At 52.8% G+C, this 19,578-nt stretch overlaps 1 protein-coding gene across 7 annotated transcripts in view; it reads right to left on the bottom strand.

Moving 5' to 3' along the window:
• The window catches only part of ACACB (acetyl-CoA carboxylase beta), a 98,095-nt gene that overhangs the window by 37,090 nt on the left and 41,427 nt on the right, over nt 1-19,578 (bottom strand). For all 7 annotated transcript variants that reach the window (XM_053669640.1, XM_053669639.1, XM_037156153.2 and 4 more), the window contains 14 exons: nt 18,569-18,678; nt 18,358-18,468; nt 17,181-17,390; nt 16,715-16,885; nt 14,982-15,143; nt 13,239-13,402; nt 11,056-11,206; nt 10,846-10,949; nt 9,634-9,715; nt 7,215-7,360; nt 5,872-6,022; nt 4,483-4,617; nt 2,913-3,059; nt 1,395-1,583 (listed from right to left, as the gene is read on the bottom strand). In XM_053669640.1, coding sequence (XP_053525615.1) covers nt 1,395-1,583; nt 2,913-3,059; nt 4,483-4,617; nt 5,872-6,022; nt 7,215-7,360; nt 9,634-9,715; nt 10,846-10,949; nt 11,056-11,206; nt 13,239-13,402; nt 14,982-15,143; nt 16,715-16,885; nt 17,181-17,390; nt 18,358-18,468; nt 18,569-18,678 — 2,033 coding nt within the window. The remainder of the gene's footprint in view (nt 1-1,394; nt 1,584-2,912; nt 3,060-4,482; nt 4,618-5,871; nt 6,023-7,214; nt 7,361-9,633; nt 9,716-10,845; nt 10,950-11,055; nt 11,207-13,238; nt 13,403-14,981; nt 15,144-16,714; nt 16,886-17,180; nt 17,391-18,357; nt 18,469-18,568; nt 18,679-19,578) is intronic.

The raw sequence follows: 19,578 nt of genomic DNA on the forward strand, positions 1-19,578 counted from the left end.
TCGCCACACAGAAGTCACCCAAAGGGCCTACCACAGGCTCATTTGAAAAAAAAAAATTCCAGCCCCAAAGCCCTCTGGCCGCCCAGAAACAGCTCCATTCATCCCACTGGATGCACTGTTTGAGGAATCCAAGAGTCCAGAACAACAACACAGCCATAAAGACACGCTCCCCTTTTGCATTTGCCTCTCCACAAGCATGGGGGCTCCCGGAGAAGAGGAGAAGGGAACTGCCAAACCCAGGGAGCACAGGGGTGCTGGGAGGGTTCTATTTTATCATTGGTTTGAATGTTATTGACATATTGGTTTTGGCAACAAAAATGTTTTAAATGTAGAAGGCTGCATCAATGATAAATTCCTCAAAGGTCCGCACATGTACTTTTCTTAATTGGGGTCCTTTAGAGGTTTGCTTTTATTTTTTAGTGAGGCTATAACTCATCTATAATAGCCCCCCTTAAAGTATATAAGTAATTTAGTGGTTTTTAGCATATTTGCCGAGTTGTGCAAACATCGCCTCAACCTAATTTGATAGCATTTCATCCCCCCTGAAAGGAACCTGCCACCCTCCCCACTGTCCTTCCCCCAGGCCCAGGCAATCGTCAGTCACCTTCCATTCTCCATGGATTTGCCCGCCCTGCACGGTTTCGTGTGGACAGAATCACGTGACACATGGTCCCTGATGACTGGCTTCTTTCACCTACCATTTTTCAAGATGCTTCCACGTGGCACGAATCAGTATTTCATTCCTTTTGATGGCGGAACAATAGTCTGACCTCTAGAGCGGCTGACCTCTGGCAATGACCTTTGCTGACCTCTAGCTGCCCCAATTGCTAAGGTGTGGGTGGGGGAATGAGGATGGCAGGCAGCCCCTCTAGACAGACAGACAGACAGAGGGCACGACGGGAAACTGGCAGAGGGGGCTCCTAAATGAAAACTATCTTTAAAGGCTTGATAAAAGCAACCCAAAAAAATGAGACCAATGTAGAACTGTTAGACATTTTTATGTCACCCCGAAATGGTTTCCATTTTTCAAAAATACTATATCTACAGATAATCGCAAGATGATCACCTTACAAAACTAGAGGGAGAGAATCTAAGCTACAGACTAGTCAGAAACACTCAACTTCCTCTTATGTCAGCCAGCCTATTCTGGGGAAATGTTCAGCCTCTTTACTCTGACTCAGAACCCGAGTTTTATGGAGCGAGGCTGTTTATGTTCATCCAAACGCCTGTGGCGCAGGGGAGATGCTGGGACTGCACAGAGAAGGCCGGACAGAAAACTCAACCCCCAACATCTCAGGCTGTCAGTGGGTTTCATGAAGCCCGACTCGAGCAGGGGACAGCTGTCGAGACTGACCAGGAGCCAAGGGGCCACCTGGCTTAGTGCGGGCACCCACCTGCTGGCTGGGGAACTGGCAGAGCACCGATGTTATGTTGCCGGCGTACTGGGCCATCACCCTGCGCACCGACTTCTCCACGGGGGTGGGGATGCGGCCCGACACACTGGTCATGATCTCCTGCAGCTCCAGCAGTGGCAGTGACGGGTGGCGGAGGGTCATCATGAGCTTCTGCACCCACTCCTTCAGCTGCAGCGGGGACCACAGCGTTGGCCTGAGGCCCTGCAGGGCGTGGGCACCACCACCCACCACGGGGCACCCAACACACTCAACCCATCCAGGCCCCGTGCACCCACGTGGCCAAAGAGCTGGACTCAGCAACTCTGGAACAGTCCAAAGGGGAAGGGCCCCTGACCACAAGAGGGTGCCCAGTTTCCCCACCCCTAGGTGAGGGAGCCCCCACTCGCCTCCATAGGCACCCAGACCGCCAGCCTGATGTGAGGCTGAGACATAAGGCCCTGTGAAGAGCTAATGTCTGTGGGACACTCAGTGCCAGGTCTCTGCACCTTCACATTCGATCCTCAGAAACACCCCTGCAAAGTAGCTACAAGCCTCGTTCCCATTTTACGGATGAGGAGACTGAGGAGATGAGTAAGTTGTCCAGAGCCACCCAGCCAGAAAGAGCTGGGGTGCTAAGTCAGGCCATCTGGCTCCAGAGACTCAACGTGGTTATGGGGTTTAGAAATAAAGTGCTGCATGCACTAACAAGAGCAAAGACTAAATAAAGGTTTCAATGAACGCAACCACAGTTAGGCAGCACAGCAGAGGGGTTAAGAGCATGGACTCTGAAGCCAGATGGCAAGGGTTCAAATCTCATCCTTGACTCTTTAAGAGTAAAATAGGGCAAGTGTCTCAGCCTCTCTGTGCCTCGGGTTCCTCGTCTGAAAAACTGAAGTAGTAAGAGTTCCTACCTCACAGGTTGTTGGGAAGACTGAACGACAATAAATTCTAAGTGCTTAGAGTAGTAACTGGCATGCAGTATGTACGAGACGCAGGTCGGTCCCTGTTGTTAGCCCCGGGATTTGCTATTTTCAGATAGAATGTGATGCACAGGGTTTTATCGCTACTGCCGGTGGGTCCTTCCCTGGGTCCTTCACGGGGGTCTGCAAATTTGAGAACTTATTTCTCTCCAGAGCGAGCAGACAGACAGAAGGCCCCTGGGACGGTGACCCGGGAACAGTGTTTCTGAACAGAGTGCCGCCCTCCTTCTCTCTCCAAAGGTGTGGCCCACCCGGACCCCTTTCCTACCTACTGCCTGGACGCTCTCAACACTGAGCTGAATAAACTCTGAAAAACCAACGGTCGCTTTCACAACGGTTTATCCTCAAAGAGAAAAGCCCCAGATGTGCACAAATGGAGAAGTGGGTCTTTTATAAAAACAGCAGAGGGACGGACTAACCATTTTCTTGTCCTTACATCACTAAAGACCTCCGACCTCATGGAGTGAGTCCTCCCAGCTCATCACCTGGACCCACGCACTCCCTGAGAACACACACCCGCCCTTCACCCGTGACCTACCTTTATGCTAAAAATGGGCTCGGGCAGGCAGTAGCCGTTCATGACGTTAATCAGGTTTTCCAGGACGCTGTGGAAGACCTGGTTCAGCTTCTCCCCCATGATGGGCAAGGTTGGCTGGGGCGGGAGCTCTCCTGTGAACAGCTGGGCCTGATGAGACAGGACAAGAACCAGAGGTCAAGGCCTCCATGGCCTCTCGACTGAGACGAGCCAAGGGCCGAGGCAGATCTACAAGAACACAATCCCCTTAGGATGAAGCCGGTGAGAACAAACAGAAGAAAACATGTTGGAAAGCAAAAATTGTTACATTCACACCCCTGTACAATTTTCCAAATCCTCCCCTTTGCAAATATCACTGTGTAAATCATGTCCCCCGAATAATTTTGGAGGGGGCTGGATTGCTTTGCTTTGCTTTCTCACGAACGTGAGCTCCTTATTTTCTCCATTTATTTTCCGTCTCTGTGGTGTCCCAAAGATTAATACCTAGCAGGATAAAAATGTATAGAACCCTCATACAAATGTACCTGATTTTCGTAAATCGTAAACATTTAGCCTCAGAGGATCAAAACGCTAAAAGTTTCCCAAAAGGGCAAGATGGACTCAATGTGCCCCTTTGTCTACGAACACATTCTATAAGCATCCACTGACCACCTACTACGTGTGAGACACTGGGCCCAGAGGTTTGGGACATCCATTCTGCTGGCCCGGACCCCTCAACTTCCTGCCCCCGCCGCCCAACCCTCCTCTCGTCCTTGAAGAGCTAACTAGAGGGTTTTCTTCTCCAGTCGGGAGCTGGCTTCTCCGCCGGGCCTCCCACAGCCAGGGCCCAGGGCGGCCTGCTGATGGACTTCCCAAACGGAACCCAAGGGCTCGCGGCCCACAGGCGCACAGGAGCCCGCAGGGCACAGGCCCTACCCCTGCCTCTCGCCCAGGAAACGTCTGCTGAAGGAGTCGCGCTGCCGGCACCGAGGATCTAAAAAGGCCCAGTCTCTGTCTAGCTTTGGGAACCCCCGAAAGAGAATAATAAAGAGAATGAAAGGAAAACAAACCAAACTCTAATAGAATTGTCTGCAGAAAAGAAACAATTTGATTTTTAAAAGTACTTTTCTGGCTTTTTCCCCAGGCAGATGAACTGATAATCTCGGAGAAAAGAACAATACACGGATGAGTGACAGGTGCACCCCCGTCTGCATGGGTCACTTAAAAGGGTGTAAACGATCATCAAGACCTACGTTTCCTGAGTGTCCACTCTGTCCAAAGCATTACTGAGTAAAAGCTCACGGCAGGGGAGAGGGTGAGCCGTGAGAACATCTGGAGGAGGGTCCTCCCAGTAGAGGGACCAGCTTGTCTGGGGTCTTGCGGGTCCTCAGAAGGATTTCAAGTGGGATGGAGAACCACTGAGAGGGCTGTGAGCAAAGGAGGGCATGTCTGCACCCATCACGCTGGCGACAAGGAGGACTCAGGGAGGCAGCGAAGAGCCAGGGGCCTCGAGTCTGCTCGGCTCATCGGACAGACAGCCAGAGGCCATGGGCGCGCCTGAGCCAGCCTGAGGGCTGTGCTGGGCGCTACGTACCGGGCGCACTTTAGAGGGGTCGTCGAGCTCCAGCCTGGCCACCACGCAGCCCGCCTCCAGCACCGCGCCTGGGCGCTTGATGTACTTCACCTGGCCACTCTCCTGCACGTTCAAGGCCATGATCATCTTCATCACCTGTTGTGCAGAAAGAAGTGAGACAGAGCCCCTCAGGGCTGGCCTGTGTGTGACACCCATTCAGAGCTCGTCACTCCGGGGCAGGGCCAGCGTCACTCAAACAGAACGACTCCCAGGGAGGAGTTCAAGCTGAAAGGACAGAGGGAACTAGCAGTTCCCCAAAGTCAGGAGCGGTGCCATTCACAGCCCTCTCCACCTGCAGAGCCAGCTGGGGAGGTCGGTTTTCTGGGCCCGTTTTACAGATGTGACCACTGATCTTTATTCGGAAGTAAAGCCTCTTCCCGAGAACTGCAGTTCAATCACGTCACGGTGGGTGATGAACACACATGTTTGCACAGTGTGGTGCATTTGTGACCTGCTGCTTTTCTCAAGGCAGCAGGAAACCCTCTGGGGAACATTCAGTGGAGCGAAGAAAGCATTGCACAGTTCGGTCGGTCAGCAGTCCATTTCTGCGGCCTGAGAGCCTGGCTATGTGGACTGGATGCATTTTGCTACCATGGGGTGGGCGACAGGCACTCAACCCAGTGCTCCTTGGCTGGGCAGGTCAAGGAGTGGGCACCCGAGTCAGCCAGGCCTGGCCTGCAAGCCCCTCACGTCACTCTACGACCTCCGGTGGGTGCCTCCGTTTCCCCCCTGGTAAAATGAGGAGTAACAGCCGTCTTGCCTCACACGGCTCTTATAAGAGCTGAGTACAAGGGAGAACCCGGCCCACCATTCCCGTGTTTTCATTGCCATTATCGTTACTGTTCCCCCTGGCAGCCAGGAATAGAGGCCGCGTGTGAATCCTGGCCGTACGGAACCTCAAGGGAGTTTCCGGCCTCCTCGGGCCCCATTTCTTCATGTGTGAGATGGGGTCACACTCGTGCCCATCTCCTACGATGTCTGGGAAGACTGAAGAAGGTAAGTAGAGATAGGTAAGATGCTCCGAATAGCACCTGCCCCGTGGTGGGTGTTTGTGCCAGTGTGGGCTCAAGACTTTTCAATCGCCGCCGTCATTCTTACTCATCAGCTCTTCATCATTTCCGGGGAGGTGTGCCTTTTTAAGGTTTTTCCCCTTAAACATTGCAGGGAATCTGGGCCATACGCTGCACACTGGCTCTCTTACGAATTTGCAGCCAGTGGCCCAGGTGAGAGGTGAGGACCATTTGCAGAAGCAAAGAGGAATGGACAGCCCTACGTCAGGGAGCAGGAAGTGGGGGAGACAGGGGGCGCGGCGGAGGCCTGGCCGAGCCCCAGGACCTGGTCTGTGCTCACCTCCATCTCGGCGTAGCTGCCCCCTGCCTCCACATGGCCCCCGTCTTCCACCGTGTACTGCGTCAGCTTTCCGGCCGAGGGGGCTCTCAGCACTGTGGGGTCGTTCTCCTTCTCAAACACACAGGTCTTGTTGCCAATGGTGATCCGGTAACTGGGAAAAAGGGGCAGCAGTGAGGGGGGAGACTGGGGAGGGCCATCCGCCAAGCGGGCCCGAGTGGGGCTGTCTAAAGGCAGCCCTGAGAGCGGCCCTGGGTGCGGCTCAGGGGACTCCACTTTCCCAAACGGTGGCATTTGACAGTCACGACAAATATATTAGGAGCGAGTTGGGGGAGCAAAGGAAGACCCTTTTCTGGCTGAAAACTAGTTCCTTTTACTGACATAAATCCCAGAGAAGGCAATCAATGAACATTATTCAATAAATATTTACTGACTGGGGAGAGCAAGCCCACGGGTGGACCCTGTAGTAATCTTGAATATTCTCGGCAGACAGAACATGGGTTAAAAAGAGGAGATACAGTCACTGCTCTGGGGTGAATCTGGTGTGTCTTCTTCAATCCAGGATTGGGGAGGGAGACTAGCTCTCTAACTGGAGCCGTTTCAGACTCGGGGCGCTGGCAGCCCCACCCCTCCCCGACTTCACTCTCCTTGGTGGGGGTGTAGGGGGAGTCTGCGCCGCCTGCTCAGTTGGGGGGCCCACGTTCACCGTGCAAACCCAGGGAGGTCAGATGAGCCAGAGTGGAGGGTCTCTGGGTCCACCTCAGGAGGCCCTGTGCTAAGTGCTCCTAGGGTACCCCGTATTTCTCCCGCCTGGGCACACGGCGACCCTGCCCGCCACGGTCTGCTTGCTCCATGTGTCACCTTTCCTGACAGGCCCATAAGTCATGACCACAGCTTTATCCCAACACCTAGCCTGACGTCCGGCACAAGTGGACACTCCATAAACAGCTGCTGTCCTAACTGGGTGGCGGCATCTCCTCCAAGCCTGGAGTCACATTAGATGGGGCGGCCGCTACAGCTCAGACGCGGGCAGCTGGCCCTGCATCCCACACCTCAAATGCTGTGGAGCTGAGTCAGAACTTCTGCCTGGGAAGGTGCACAGCCCACTAAGTTCTGAACTCTCTAAGGTCACTAGACAAGGGCCCCCTGGGCACGCCCCACAAATGCCTGCCAGTTGTGTGGAATTTGGCCAAGAGATTAACCTCTCTCCACGGGCCCCAGCACCCACCGGGTAAGACACTTTATCTAAGACCCTCGGGCTGCAGGAAGGGTGGATTCGCATCATCACTCCCAGGGGAGAGCGCGGGCTCTGCGGCCTGGGCCGGCGGGACAAGTGCCCCACACACCTGTTGACCTCCTCCTTCATGTAGGTCGTGTAGCTGTTACCGCTGTAGGACAGAAGAAGCCCGCCATCGTTCAGCCGGTGGGCGTCGATTTCGATGTGACAGCCATTCATGATGAGGACAAACATGGTCAGAGACTGCCGGGCCACCTGTGGAGACAGGTTCAATGTCCCTACCTGAACTCAGGATGTCTGCTTGTCCCTCTGCCCCCAGAACACTGTCTCGCCTTCCCCAACCAGGAGCCAGGACTAGTGTCCACTGTTGGGGTGCCAGGGCGGACACCTTGCCTATCCCGTCCCAGCCCCCACTCACCCGGAAAGGAAGCAGACAGGGAGGGAGGTGCAGAAAGAACGCCATTCCTGCGCCATTCCTGCCCCATTCCTGCCCCATTCCTGCCCCACGGGGAGGCTGATGACTGAGGGCCGGGTCCCGCCAGCCACCTCTCCCACCTGTGCACTCTTGTTCCGAGTCCTGCCCCCATGCGTCAGCCCCTAGCAGGGCCACACTGGGCAGCAGGGCCACGAGGGGGGCTCGTGTGGGTGAGATAGCCCTGGGGCCTCCACCAGTGATGGGGACCAGGCCTCTGTCCCCTGAACATGGCTGTGCCCAGGGGCCTCCAGGACACGTGGGACACTTGAAAGAGGCACAGAGGGTCAAGTTTCAGCTTTGCCTTTCAACCTGACGTACTGGCCCCATGCGGCTGTCAGCGCAATGGGCATGTTCCCTCTCAGAAAACTAATGCTCTGAAGAGCCCTCACCCTATAAAATACAAATTCGAGACCAAAGATAACGAGAAATGTAGGAATACATTATCGCATCAACTATGGTGACGGTAAGAACCAAACTAGCTATCCAACCACCTTGCAATGAAATAACTACTCTAGACCTACACTGTCGAATGTGGTAGCCCCTGGACACTCGCGGCTATTTAAATGCAAATATAAAAATTAAATAAAATGTAGAATTACAGTTTCACCCACCACACTGCAGGTGCTCAGGAGCCACCGGCGGCCCTTCCTGGGCAGCGCAGGTCTGGAGCGTGTCCATCCCTCCTGTAAGTTCTACTGCCTCGACCCCCCTCCCTCTGCCCCATGACCTCGCCTTTGCAAAATCAGTGCTGGGAGCACACAAACAATGGAAGGGAGATGCTGACAACAGGGATTGCCTCCAGGCGCCAGTGCATGTGGTTTCCTGCCGCTTTATTCCTGTTTGAAATTGTGAAACTTTCTATGAGAGTGCGCCATACGTCATACCAAGCTGGGGGTACCCAGGCCCCCAAAGGTAGCCAGGATGCCTTGGGGGCAAAAGGGGAGTGGTTTTACAGCACACTCCCGTGGACAACACGCTTATTTGGCTGAATGAAGCCTAAACATCTCCGAAGTTGAAAGTTTGACACGTGTTTGGCAGTCTTCAAAATAGAAGTACAAGAAAAAAAAAACCCACCTCAGAAGCATACTTGAACTCCGTCCTCTTTTCCAGCCTCAGAATGGGAGACTGGAAGTGCTGGGGAGGCCTTGGCTTCCTGGGGACAGTTTGTCCCTGCAGGGCACCCCCTACTTAGACCCTCCGCCTCACTCTGCACCCACACCTCTCAGATGCTCCTTGACTCTCTCTGCTGATCTGAGCTCGGATGGCCCAGGAAAGGCACCTCCGTGACCTCTGCCAGAGGAGAGCAACCCCAAGTAGCTAGCTCCAGGGACACCAGAGGCGGCCCAGGAAGAGGTCAGAACCCCGCACACGGACTCTCGGGGAGGAAGAAAGACCAGGCCAGGCTCACAGGCCTTGCCCAGCAATGACCCTATTCATGCTCCATACTGGGTTGGATGGTGTCCCCCAGATTCCTAACGGGTACCCCAGAAGGTAACCTTATTGAAAACAGGGTCTTCACAGGCGACTTTGTTAAGAGGAGGTCACATGGGACCAATCGAGTTTGTACCAGAGGAAAGAGGAGAGACCCAGAGACGCAGGCGCAGAAGAAAGACACGCCCAGAGGAAGGAGGGCCGTGTGAAGCTGGAGACCGGGACTGGAGTGAGGTCTGCCAGCCAGGAGCCCCGGGGACTGCCCACAACCATGGGAAGCTGGGAAAGCGGGGGATGGCTCCCCCTGGAGCCTTCACAGAGACCAGGCCCAGCCCACGCCTTGGTTGCGGACTTCAGGCCCCCAGAACTGTGAGAGAACAAATTCCCCATTTGAAGCCACCGGTTGGTGGTACTTGGTGACAGCAGCCACCGTGCCTCATGCGTATTCCTCAAGCCTATGCGCTCTCGAACCCATGGCATCCAGGTTTCAAGGTCATGGGCTGCCTGGGGCATCTTGAGACCCAGGCCTGAGAAAACCCACTCCAGGGATGGCACAGGAATAGAAACTCCCTCCCTCAGAACTCGGGGGTGTCGGAGGCATCCGAGAAACGCGGGTCTTTACCTTGAGGACGTACTTAACGCCTCCGTAAATCAACTCCACGTCCACCGTGTTACGCAGGGACGCTGCGGGGAGGACCTGGCCCCTGAAGCAGAAGACAGACTGTGGTCAGCCTGGGAGCGACCAAATCTACATCTGATTAAAAGGCAAGAAGCAAGTACCATCTCAAGGAGGCTGACATTCCTCAGAACTTAGGGAAATTGCACTTTCCGAAGGATGGGAAATTTCAAAAGGTTTCAGGAAGCTAAATCCATAATAGCTTCTCCGCCAAGAATCCTGTGCAGGGGAAACCCTGATGCCTGCTTAGGAAGGAACCGGCGCCCAGACTGCGATTCTACCTCCATTCAAAAGCACGGCAACAAAGTGCTAAAAACTTGGCCCCTTCCTTTTGGAAGCTTCCTTTGCCTTTCACAGAGATTCTCATCCTCCGGCAATTTTTACATGCACCCTCGGGACACCTGGCCACCTCGGGAGACATATTTATGCCATGAGGTCAGCACTCTGTATCTGACTGTCATGGCTCTAGGGGAGAGGGGACACTATGGATGGGGCCAGGGATGCTGCTTACACCCCACACTGCACAGGACCACCCAGAGCACAAAATGATCCAGCCCAAAATGCCGGTGGGGCTGAGGCTGAGAAACCCCAGCCCATCCCCGCAGTGAGCGCCTGACCACTTCCATGCTGGTCCATTTCACTAGGCACCTTCCCCCCCGCCCAGTAATTTTAGAGGGCGAGAGACAAAAGGAGAGGGAGAAAAGTCAATTTGTTGTTTCACATATCCATGCATTCGCTGGTTGACTCCTGCATGTGCCCTGACCAGGGATCGAACCCACAACCCTGGCATATAGAGGTGATGCTCTAACCAACTGAGCTCCCCAGCCGGGGCCACTAGCACCTTCTGATTCAGGTGAGGGTTTGGGAGAGACCAAAATACACAGCCTATGACTCTGACAACATACCCGACACAAGGCAGCACACGACAGATAAACACACAACTGTCTCTATTTTAACTGCCACCTTGGCCTTGAGAAGCCCATCTCCCGGGCTTCTTCCGGGGCAGCCCAGGGTTCTCCCAGGAATTGCAGAGGGAAGCACGTAAGAGGGGTTCACTCATTTCCTGGAGGCTGACTCCCACCCAAATAAAGCACGTTCTGTCTTCCTTGCCGCTCACGCATTTCCCAAAAGGGGAAAAAAATTACCTACACGCCCTACCTTTCCAGCGAGTGTAAGAAATCGGTCATGCAGGTTCGGAACATCGCATCGGCCACGTTCAAGGCTCCACACACCACCCCGAGCATGACATCTGGCTTTTCTGCCTAGGAAAGACCCCGAGCTTCAGTGCCCACAGCAACCAAGCCCTCAGGATGCTCGGGGGTGGGGAGGCTCTCTGGGACCGCAGGGGACGTGTGTGCAGCCCCGCACCTGCACTTTCTCAGCAATGAGGTGGTCCAACCACCCAGTGTCGATGTCGTTGTTCTGGAAACTCTCGGTCTCCAGAAGGTTAACGAGATACTCCACGGTGGTCCTGAAGTCGCCCCGGATGGACAGTTCCTTCAAAGCCACCACCATGTTCCTGGAAGGGACAGGCACACAGGTTATTTCCTGTATTAGCACACAGGGCTCCCTCGTGGTTCACAGAGAGGTGGAACCACACAGACATTAAGGGGGTCCATCTTGGCTCCGGCCATCTACTGGTTGGGTAACTTACCTGCTGGGGCCTCCGTTTCCTCATCTGGAAAATGGGGAAATCACCCTGACTTCACACAGGGGCTTGAGGATTACAATGAGCCAATCCATACAAAGCACCCCGTCACAGATCAGTAACTGTTATCCGCTATAAACATGATTAATTACCACGATGATAGTTCTAATTAACCATTGCCAGTCATCCTGCCTTTCTCTCCCACTGGACCCATTCACATCCCTGTGTCCCCGAGCTGGTGCCGCCCTCTGGCCGCATGCACAGCTGCCCTCCCTGGTGTGCATGGGGTGCACCTGCAGACCCTGAGCACCGTTAACCTGCTCAGGGCTCGGCTGGTCACCAACTCCCATTTCCCAGGTGGCTGCCTCCACCCAGACAGGGCCTCCGGTCCAAGGGCTGAGACGGCCACTCCCCGTGAAATCACAGGGACAGTGTTTTGGGGGAGATGAGCCAAAAATAGAGGAGGCATCGGAAGGCCTCCCCCCAGGGAGGGCAGAGCTTTCGCCCGTTACGGCATTCCTGGGTGCTGTCAGCAGGCGTGCCAAAAGGGCCACCCCACTTGCGGGGCGTGCCAATGCAGATACACTGAGGTCAAGTTAGGGTGTCCACAGGCCACAGTTGTGGGGCCCAAACCTGCATCTAGGAGTTAAGCAACTGGACTCAGGGTGACCAGTTTGTCCCCGTTTGCTCAGTGTTAGCCTGAGAAATCCGCCAGCCCCAGGAACACCGGGGAAACTGATCCCCTGCGGGACGCTGACAGCAGCACAAAGAGCTGGAATGTTTTCCTCTGAATCCTGCTGAAGCTGCTGCTGGTCATTCATTCACAGCACGAGCCAAGCCACACGCCCCGTTCCATTTGGAGTCGACTCGGCCAGCGCCCTCCTTCCCTCCCCCTATTCATTCTTAGCTGCTGCAATTCTCTCTAAGCTTCGCGGTCTCCGTTTTTTACCGTGCATGATTAAAATTAATCATTTGAAGTTAGTAAAAAAAAAAAGAAGCCCACTCATCAAAACCACCAAACTCAATTTAATTCATGGCTAAGTGCCCAGGCCAGATAATTTATTGGTTTTTAAATAAAATATCCACAATGCCTTTTGAATTTCTCACTCTAAAAGACAGTCACCCACCAACACAAGAACATTGAGCTACCATGGGAACCGGTTTTGACCTCTCTGCACCCAGGTCAAGGCAGGATAAAGGTGTGTTTTGAAATTCGGGGGCCCCTTTGTTAACATGGGCTTCTCCAGGAACTATTTGTGAAATTTAAATTTATAAGAGATTCCTGCCCCCATACATACACACCTTTAAAAAAAAAAAACTATAGTGCCCAGGCTAGTGTGGCTCAGTGGATTGAGTGCTGGCCTGCAAACCAAAGGATCATCGGTTCGATTCCCATTTGGGGCACATGCCTAGTTTGCAGGCCAGGTCCTCAGCAGGAGACACATGAGAGGCAAGTACACATCAATGTTTCTCTCCCACTCTTTCTCCCTCCCTTCCCCTCTCTCTAAATAAACAAAATCTTTAAAAGTAAATAAAATAATATTAAAAAACTATAAAAAGCTATAGTACTCAGCACCTTTTAAACTTTTGGAAATCACCTTGAACATTCTTTGGACCTCCTTCAAGTTCGACCTGCAATAGCTCTAGAGCAACGACCTTGGACAGGTCATATTACTTCATGGAGCTCAAACACAGGAAGAGGGCGGACTTGGTCCTGGCGCTTCAGCTCAGGGTGTTTGAACAGGGTCTGCAATGCAGTCGCCCCCCTTGATCTCCTAACTGGCTCCTGCATCTGCAGCCTCAGGCCAACTTTCAATTTCTTAAAGGATGAAAGGCACGGGGTGGGGGGGGGGAGAAAGGGAGGAAGGAAGGAAGGAAGGGAGGGGAGAAGGGAAATACTGACGAAATGGCCTCTTCCCGGTTCTCTCCCCAGGAGAAGCAGTGCCCGAACTGGGAATCGGCGAACTCGTGTAAGCCCCCAGCAGCGGCCACGCTGAAATAGCCCCACACGTTCTTGTTGCTGCGGAAATTCAGCTCCTGGACTGTTCCGGAGCTCGGCTTAAACCCCTAAAACCCAGACAAAAAAAAAAAAGAACAAATATAGCAAAACATAAGGGAATCGCTACTCCAAATATATTTTCGCCTGAGTTAAACCCTGTGAAGACACGAGAACCTGTGCCACAACCAAACACTTAGCACAATCAAGAAAACACCGATGCCACGCTGGCCCGGTAGCTCAGTTGCTTAGCGTGTCATCCTGCTACAACCTAAGACTGCGGGTTTGATCCCCAGGAAGAGCACATACAAGAAGCAACCAATGAATGCATGGGTGGGTGGAACAGCCAGTCGATGTTTCTTTCTCGAATCGATCAATCAATTTTTAAAAAGAAAGAAAAAAAACATGGATACCTCTTATCAGGGATGTGGGTGTATCATGTCAGCACATCAATGCACGTCATTTTTACTTTACAAAAACATTTGAAAAAAGAACCGCGTTGGAATGGGGGGGAAACGTGCCGGTGGGATACAGGAGAACAGTGAGTTTTGATGGAACTGAGTGAAGGAACATTCTGATTTTATACTCTTGACACTGTCAATAATAACACATTTAAATGGAAGAGGACTGGATTTCTAATTCTGGACTACGGATATCCAGCAGATAAAAGAAATCCAGTGTTAGCCTAGCGGATGCTAACACGTCTAACTTCCATAGGAGGGTGGCCTGTCTGTCCTCCGAGTGTCACTTTAGTGACGGGGTGGACCTGGACCTTCTCTCTGGGATTAGGGCTCCTGAAGTGAGTGGTGGAGGCTGTGGTTTTGGCAGAGGTGCCTGGAGGAGAGAGACAGCGAGTTCCAGGTGCCCAAGCTCCATGACCTGGCCCTGCGTCTGCCCAGGCACCTGTGAACAAACTGTCATCCCTCTGAAAAATTCCCGTTTAGCTTGTCCACCACCAGAGTCAGCCTGTGTTGCAGCCAAAGGGCCCTAAACTAATGTTGCTCCCCTCCTGCAAAAGTGTGCAACAAATGGGAGAAGAGAAAAACAAGCCTCTCCTACACCAAGTTTCCTGAACGTACTCATTCAACAGTCAGGTTGCGATAGGTTCTAGAGATGACGTGCCAACCAACCCTTAGTAAAGTGTGTCAACTGTGACAGATGCCAGCTGGTTGGGTTTTTTTAAGGCATAAGGAAGAACAAGTCACAGAGGGTCTCCGTACATCGGGCCAGCCTGCATTGAGGGTACAGCAAAAATTCCAAGGAGACAGGCTCTACATCTGCTGCTTGTCCCAAAGATGGACATGGCCTTTAGAGTCCCACTGGGGCCTGGCCAGGGCCTCAGCACATCCCGGGCTTGAGGCATTAGGCAAGTTACCCCAACCTCTTGATCTGCGATCGGGGGTAACAATGCCCAGTGTTAGAACATCAGCGGTGAGACATGAAGGGATACACATGGCACACACTCCGTGTCAATAAACCGTGACCCGTTCCCCTCTTGCACCTCCGCTTCCTTATCTGTAAACTGAGAAGTCTGGGGAGAAGGGAGCAAACAAACCTCTCTCACCCCAAGTCCAAGGCTAAGGCTGAGGGTCTGCCCCACACCGGGAGACTGGAGATGGCAGAAGCAAGGCCCCCGCCCCAACAACTTGCCTCATCAGGATTTTCACTGGTGATTCTGGCAGCAATAACGTGGCCTCGGGGGAGGGGTGAGTTGGAAGGGGTGTCAAAGGAAATGGGTGTCACCCCCCATGGCGACTCTCCGTACAGAAGGCGGATGTCTTTCAGCCGGTGCAGTGGCACGCCCATGGCGATCTGAAATCAAGAAAGCCGTCCCTGGGCTCTGAGTCCCACGAGACCCCCGCCCCCAAACACCAAGCACACTGCTGGGTGCACCAGAGGCCGAGGTCCCATGAATGACGGCAGATACACTGAGCACCTCATACGCACACAATGCTGCTTATGAAGGCGGGAGAGGCAAAGAAAGAAAAAGACACAGGCCTGACGTGGCCGCCACGGAGCAAGCTGTGCCACTGGGAAAAGAAGCAACATTCATCGAACACCACCACGCAACAAGAAAATACATGCGGCAAACACACGAGACTTCGGGGCTCCGGAGGGCGAGAAGGAAAGGCACCCAGAAGCAGGACTACAGGTTTCGAGAAGGATGCGGGGAACGCTGGGTGAGGGGAATGAGTGACGACCAGAGCATTAAGGACACCAGCTCAGCCAGAGGGTCACACCTAACACACTGTGTCTCGTGACGTGACATGGGAAAAGGGACATCGCACGGGAGAGACTGATCAGGAAGAGACAACCAGGTCGAGGGACGTTCTGCCGGGACCCTTCACAAGGCAATGAAAAGGTAGGACTGATGAGACATGGCAGAGAAATGGGATGTGTGGCCCTGGCTTTAAAAAACAAACACACAAACAAGAAACAGCCACAAACTCGGGGAGACACTCGTGTAGGCAGTCATATCAGACGGGTGTGCGGCGGCATCCACACAGGATTTCCTTGTGGTATGGCAACGGAGCGCCCTTGCTTTCGGGAGGCCTCGGGAAGTGACGTGTTTAGAGGCAAAGTGGCAATGCAGGTTCGAGTCAAAACATCTCTCAAAAGGCTTTATACGAGCACACCGTAGGGAGAAGCAAATGGGGCGAGAAGCTAACAGCAGGTGCATCTGGGCAGAGTATGGGGATAACATGTATTAGCCTTGCAACTTTTTGAAAGTTTTCAAACGAGAAAAAACCAGAAGCAGAATAAAAATTCTGGTGGGGCAGGGAAGGGAGGAAGGAAGAAGACACTAATGGAAGTAACTGAGTCTCAACGAATGCAGGCGTTCCTGCCTCTGGGTCACAAGTTCTCAATGCGGGGTGATACTGCCCCCCAGGGGACAAATGCTTGCTCTTGGGGGGTGAAGAAAAATCTTACTCTTTGTATGTACAAAGCACAAATATATCTATAGTACCCAGATATGCAGTGTATCTATGATATTAAGATTTCATAAGGGGAGAAACTGGGAGGAAAAAACATCTGAAAGTCTCCTGCAGGGGTGGGGGTGGGGGCGATAATGACACGGGTTGAGACGCCCATCTCTGGGTCTCTGAGTGGGTATCGGGGTCCACGAATGCCCTGAAATTGCATAGAATGTATGTTTCCAGGGAGAAGGTCTGTGACTCTTGCCAGTTTCTCGCAGGACTAGATGGCAGATAAAGGCAACAAACCACATCACGTTCTCCGAAATCAGGGCCCGCAGTGCTGTGTACACACCCAGTCACTCCCCAGGGACAGTTGGCCAAGAGGAGCGGGAAGGCCCGGTCTGCACAGGACAGAGACCCCGCCCCGGGCAGAAGAAGCCCCCGGGCCTGGAGCGGTTTCCTCACCTGCAGCTGGGCGGCCGGCAGGTTCACGTCGGCGATCATTTCCGTGCAGGGGTGCTCCACCTGCAGACGGGGGTTCAGCTCCAAGAAGTAGAAGCTGCCATCCTGGCTGTACAGGTACTCCACCGTCCCTGCGCTCACGTAGCCCACCGTCTTGGCCAGGCGGACGGCACACTGCAAAGAAACAGAGACCGAACGAGGGGTGTCCAGAGGTTTTCTGGAGTCGTTTTCACAGTGGATATGAGTTCCTCCGCCACATGCAGACTGAGGACCTGCTATGTGTCATGCCCTTCGGGACCACACAGCTCACACTCGAATAAACTCACGCCAGCCATAAACACACAGAATCCACGTCCGTGATGGACCCCTGGTCTCGCCCACGTTGGCAGCACGGGCCGTGGGGCGCTCTGCCTGGCTCTGAGACGGCCACCCCTGCGGCTGTCCCCACAGCCGGCTCTGTGGAGCCCACCTGCTCCATGAACTCGAACACAGCCGGGGTGGCGATGGTGGCAGGGGCCTCCTCGATGATCTTCTGATGCCGCCGCTGGATGGAGCAGTCTCGCCCAAACAGGGACACGGCGTTGCCGTACTGGTCGGCGAGGATCTGGACCTCCAGGTGACGGGCGTGCTGGGCCAGCTTCATGAGGAAGACGGGGGAGCCTGGGATCTCGCTCTGTACCTGTGGGGAAGGCAGAGCAGCTGGAACAGGGAGTTTCCCAAAGAGAGGGAAAGACGACGGCGGTGATAACCACAGTCTCCCAAGTTTTGTGTGACCTCTCTCAGAAGCATTACAGTCCCTTTGAAACCCAACGGTGTGGAAATACATAACAGAGAAAGTGAAATTTCCCCACAATCCCATGCTGTTAAGAGTTGGGTCCAGCCCTGACTGGTGTGGCTCAGTTGGCTGGGTGCTGTCTGGCAAGGAGAAAGGTTACTAGTTCGATTCCCGGTCAGGGCACATGTGTGGTCCCCTGTGGAGGTGCATAACAGAGGCAACCGATCAGTGTGTCTCTCTCACATGTTTCTCTCCCTCTCTTTCTCCCCTCCTTCCCCTCTCTCTACAAATAAAAAAAAAAAAAGAGTTGGGTACAAACTAGGTAAGAGTTTAAAGTGCTGGAAGAATTAATGTGGTTGAGAATTAATGCTGCTATGGTGTCAGTTACTAACTTATCAGGGTGATCACTTCATAAATCATATAAATGTCTAATCACTATATTATAACCTGAAATGGCTATACTATTGTATGTAACTGAAAACATGTTAAATTATTTTTTTAAAGAGTTACTATGCTGTTGCGAGTTGGGTGCCCAACTGGTTTGCTGCCACACACCCGGTAACGTACACACAGAAAATGTTTCTCTGCACAAACACAGGACCGAAGCACACCCTGCTCAGCCCCCCTCTCCTCCTGCTCAGCGCACTCCCCCAGCGGCTTTCCACGGTGGAAGCTGCAGGCGGACTGACCGCACCCTTTAAACTGGACACGGCTGTGTTATAGGCACGCCGATGAGAGGCTCTTGAAGGAAGAGGGTGTGGCCCCGCTGCCACCACGACGCAAACAGAAATAATCTGCTGGCCGACAACGGAATAAGACGATTCCCGATTCCCGAAGATGTGCAACGCGGCCACACGGCAAGAAGACTCACTTGTCTGAAAAGGATGGGGAAGTCCTCTGCACTCTCCGCCTTCCGGATCCCTTTCCCTCCACCGCCTTCCGAAGCTTTGATCATCAACGGGAAACCAATTTTCTCTGCTGCCTGGGAAGCAAAGGGCAAAGGGAGCTCTTTCAAGGTCAGACACTAGCACAGCCGGAAGGTCTGGCCCCAGGCCCCGCCCACCCACAGGCCCCACGGTTACCTCCAAACCCTCATCGATGTCTTTCACACAACCCTGGCTGTAAATGTTCTCCGAGACACAGACTTTTGTCCCCTGCTGCAGGCTGCCCTCTGCCAAGTCCACCATCAGACCTGGAGTCACAAAGAAGCTGAATCCCCAAGGATGGCAGACACACGCAACACAGACACCACGGGGTCCCCCTCGCCAAGCAGCTCCAGGCCCAGCCTCTGGCTTGGCGGGGTGCTCACACAGCCCACCGGCTTCATTAATTACTGACTTCTAATTTTCTCACCGACTGACCCATCCCTGAATGGGAAACCAAGCTTAAGAAGTTCAGACCACGTCTACCAAGAACGCCCTATTCACCTGAATCCAAAAAAAAATCTCCTTGTACCCTAAAGGATTATTTATACGTGAATCATTATTTTTCAACAGCCTGTGAAGATTTAAAACAAAACAAGACAAAACTTTCCATTCCGAATTTAGAATTCACTCTTTGGAAGAAATAAAATCAAATTGAATAGGAAACTCCTGAGACTTTTTCCTGTTTATTTTAGCCATAAAATGATCAAGGCTCCATTACTTTTAATATCTTTTAAATTAGAACGAAATGAACTGGAAACTGGAAAATGTATAACTAGAGAGGACTGTTAAATAAATCATGGTATATCTAGATGATATAATCCTATGCAGGCATTTTAAATGTGGCAAAGTATATTTATTGACGCAGAAAGATTAGTGAGAAAAACAAATCCTAAACTAGTAAATACAAGGCTCTGTTTTAAAGGATGTGCTTAGAAAAAAGACTAGAAAGGAAGATAGATCCCTAAAATGCAGCAAATATTCAACAGAGTCAGGACTATAAAAAACTTATTTTTTAAAAAATTTCTCCTATTTTCCAAGTTGTCTAAAATGAAGCTGTTACCACTTGTTTAATAATTTAAAACTAGTGAAATAATTTTTTAAAAGCATATTCTTGTCCCCGCTGTGCTCACATTAGCAAGACTGGGTGGAGGATCCCCCCCAAAGTG

Source organism: Artibeus jamaicensis, unplaced genomic scaffold, assembly GCF_021234435.1.
Source record: "Artibeus jamaicensis isolate MK-2021 breed Jamaican fruit bat unplaced genomic scaffold, CSHL_Jam_final contig_525, whole genome shotgun sequence".
NCBI lineage: Eukaryota > Metazoa > Chordata > Mammalia > Chiroptera > Phyllostomidae > Artibeus > Artibeus jamaicensis.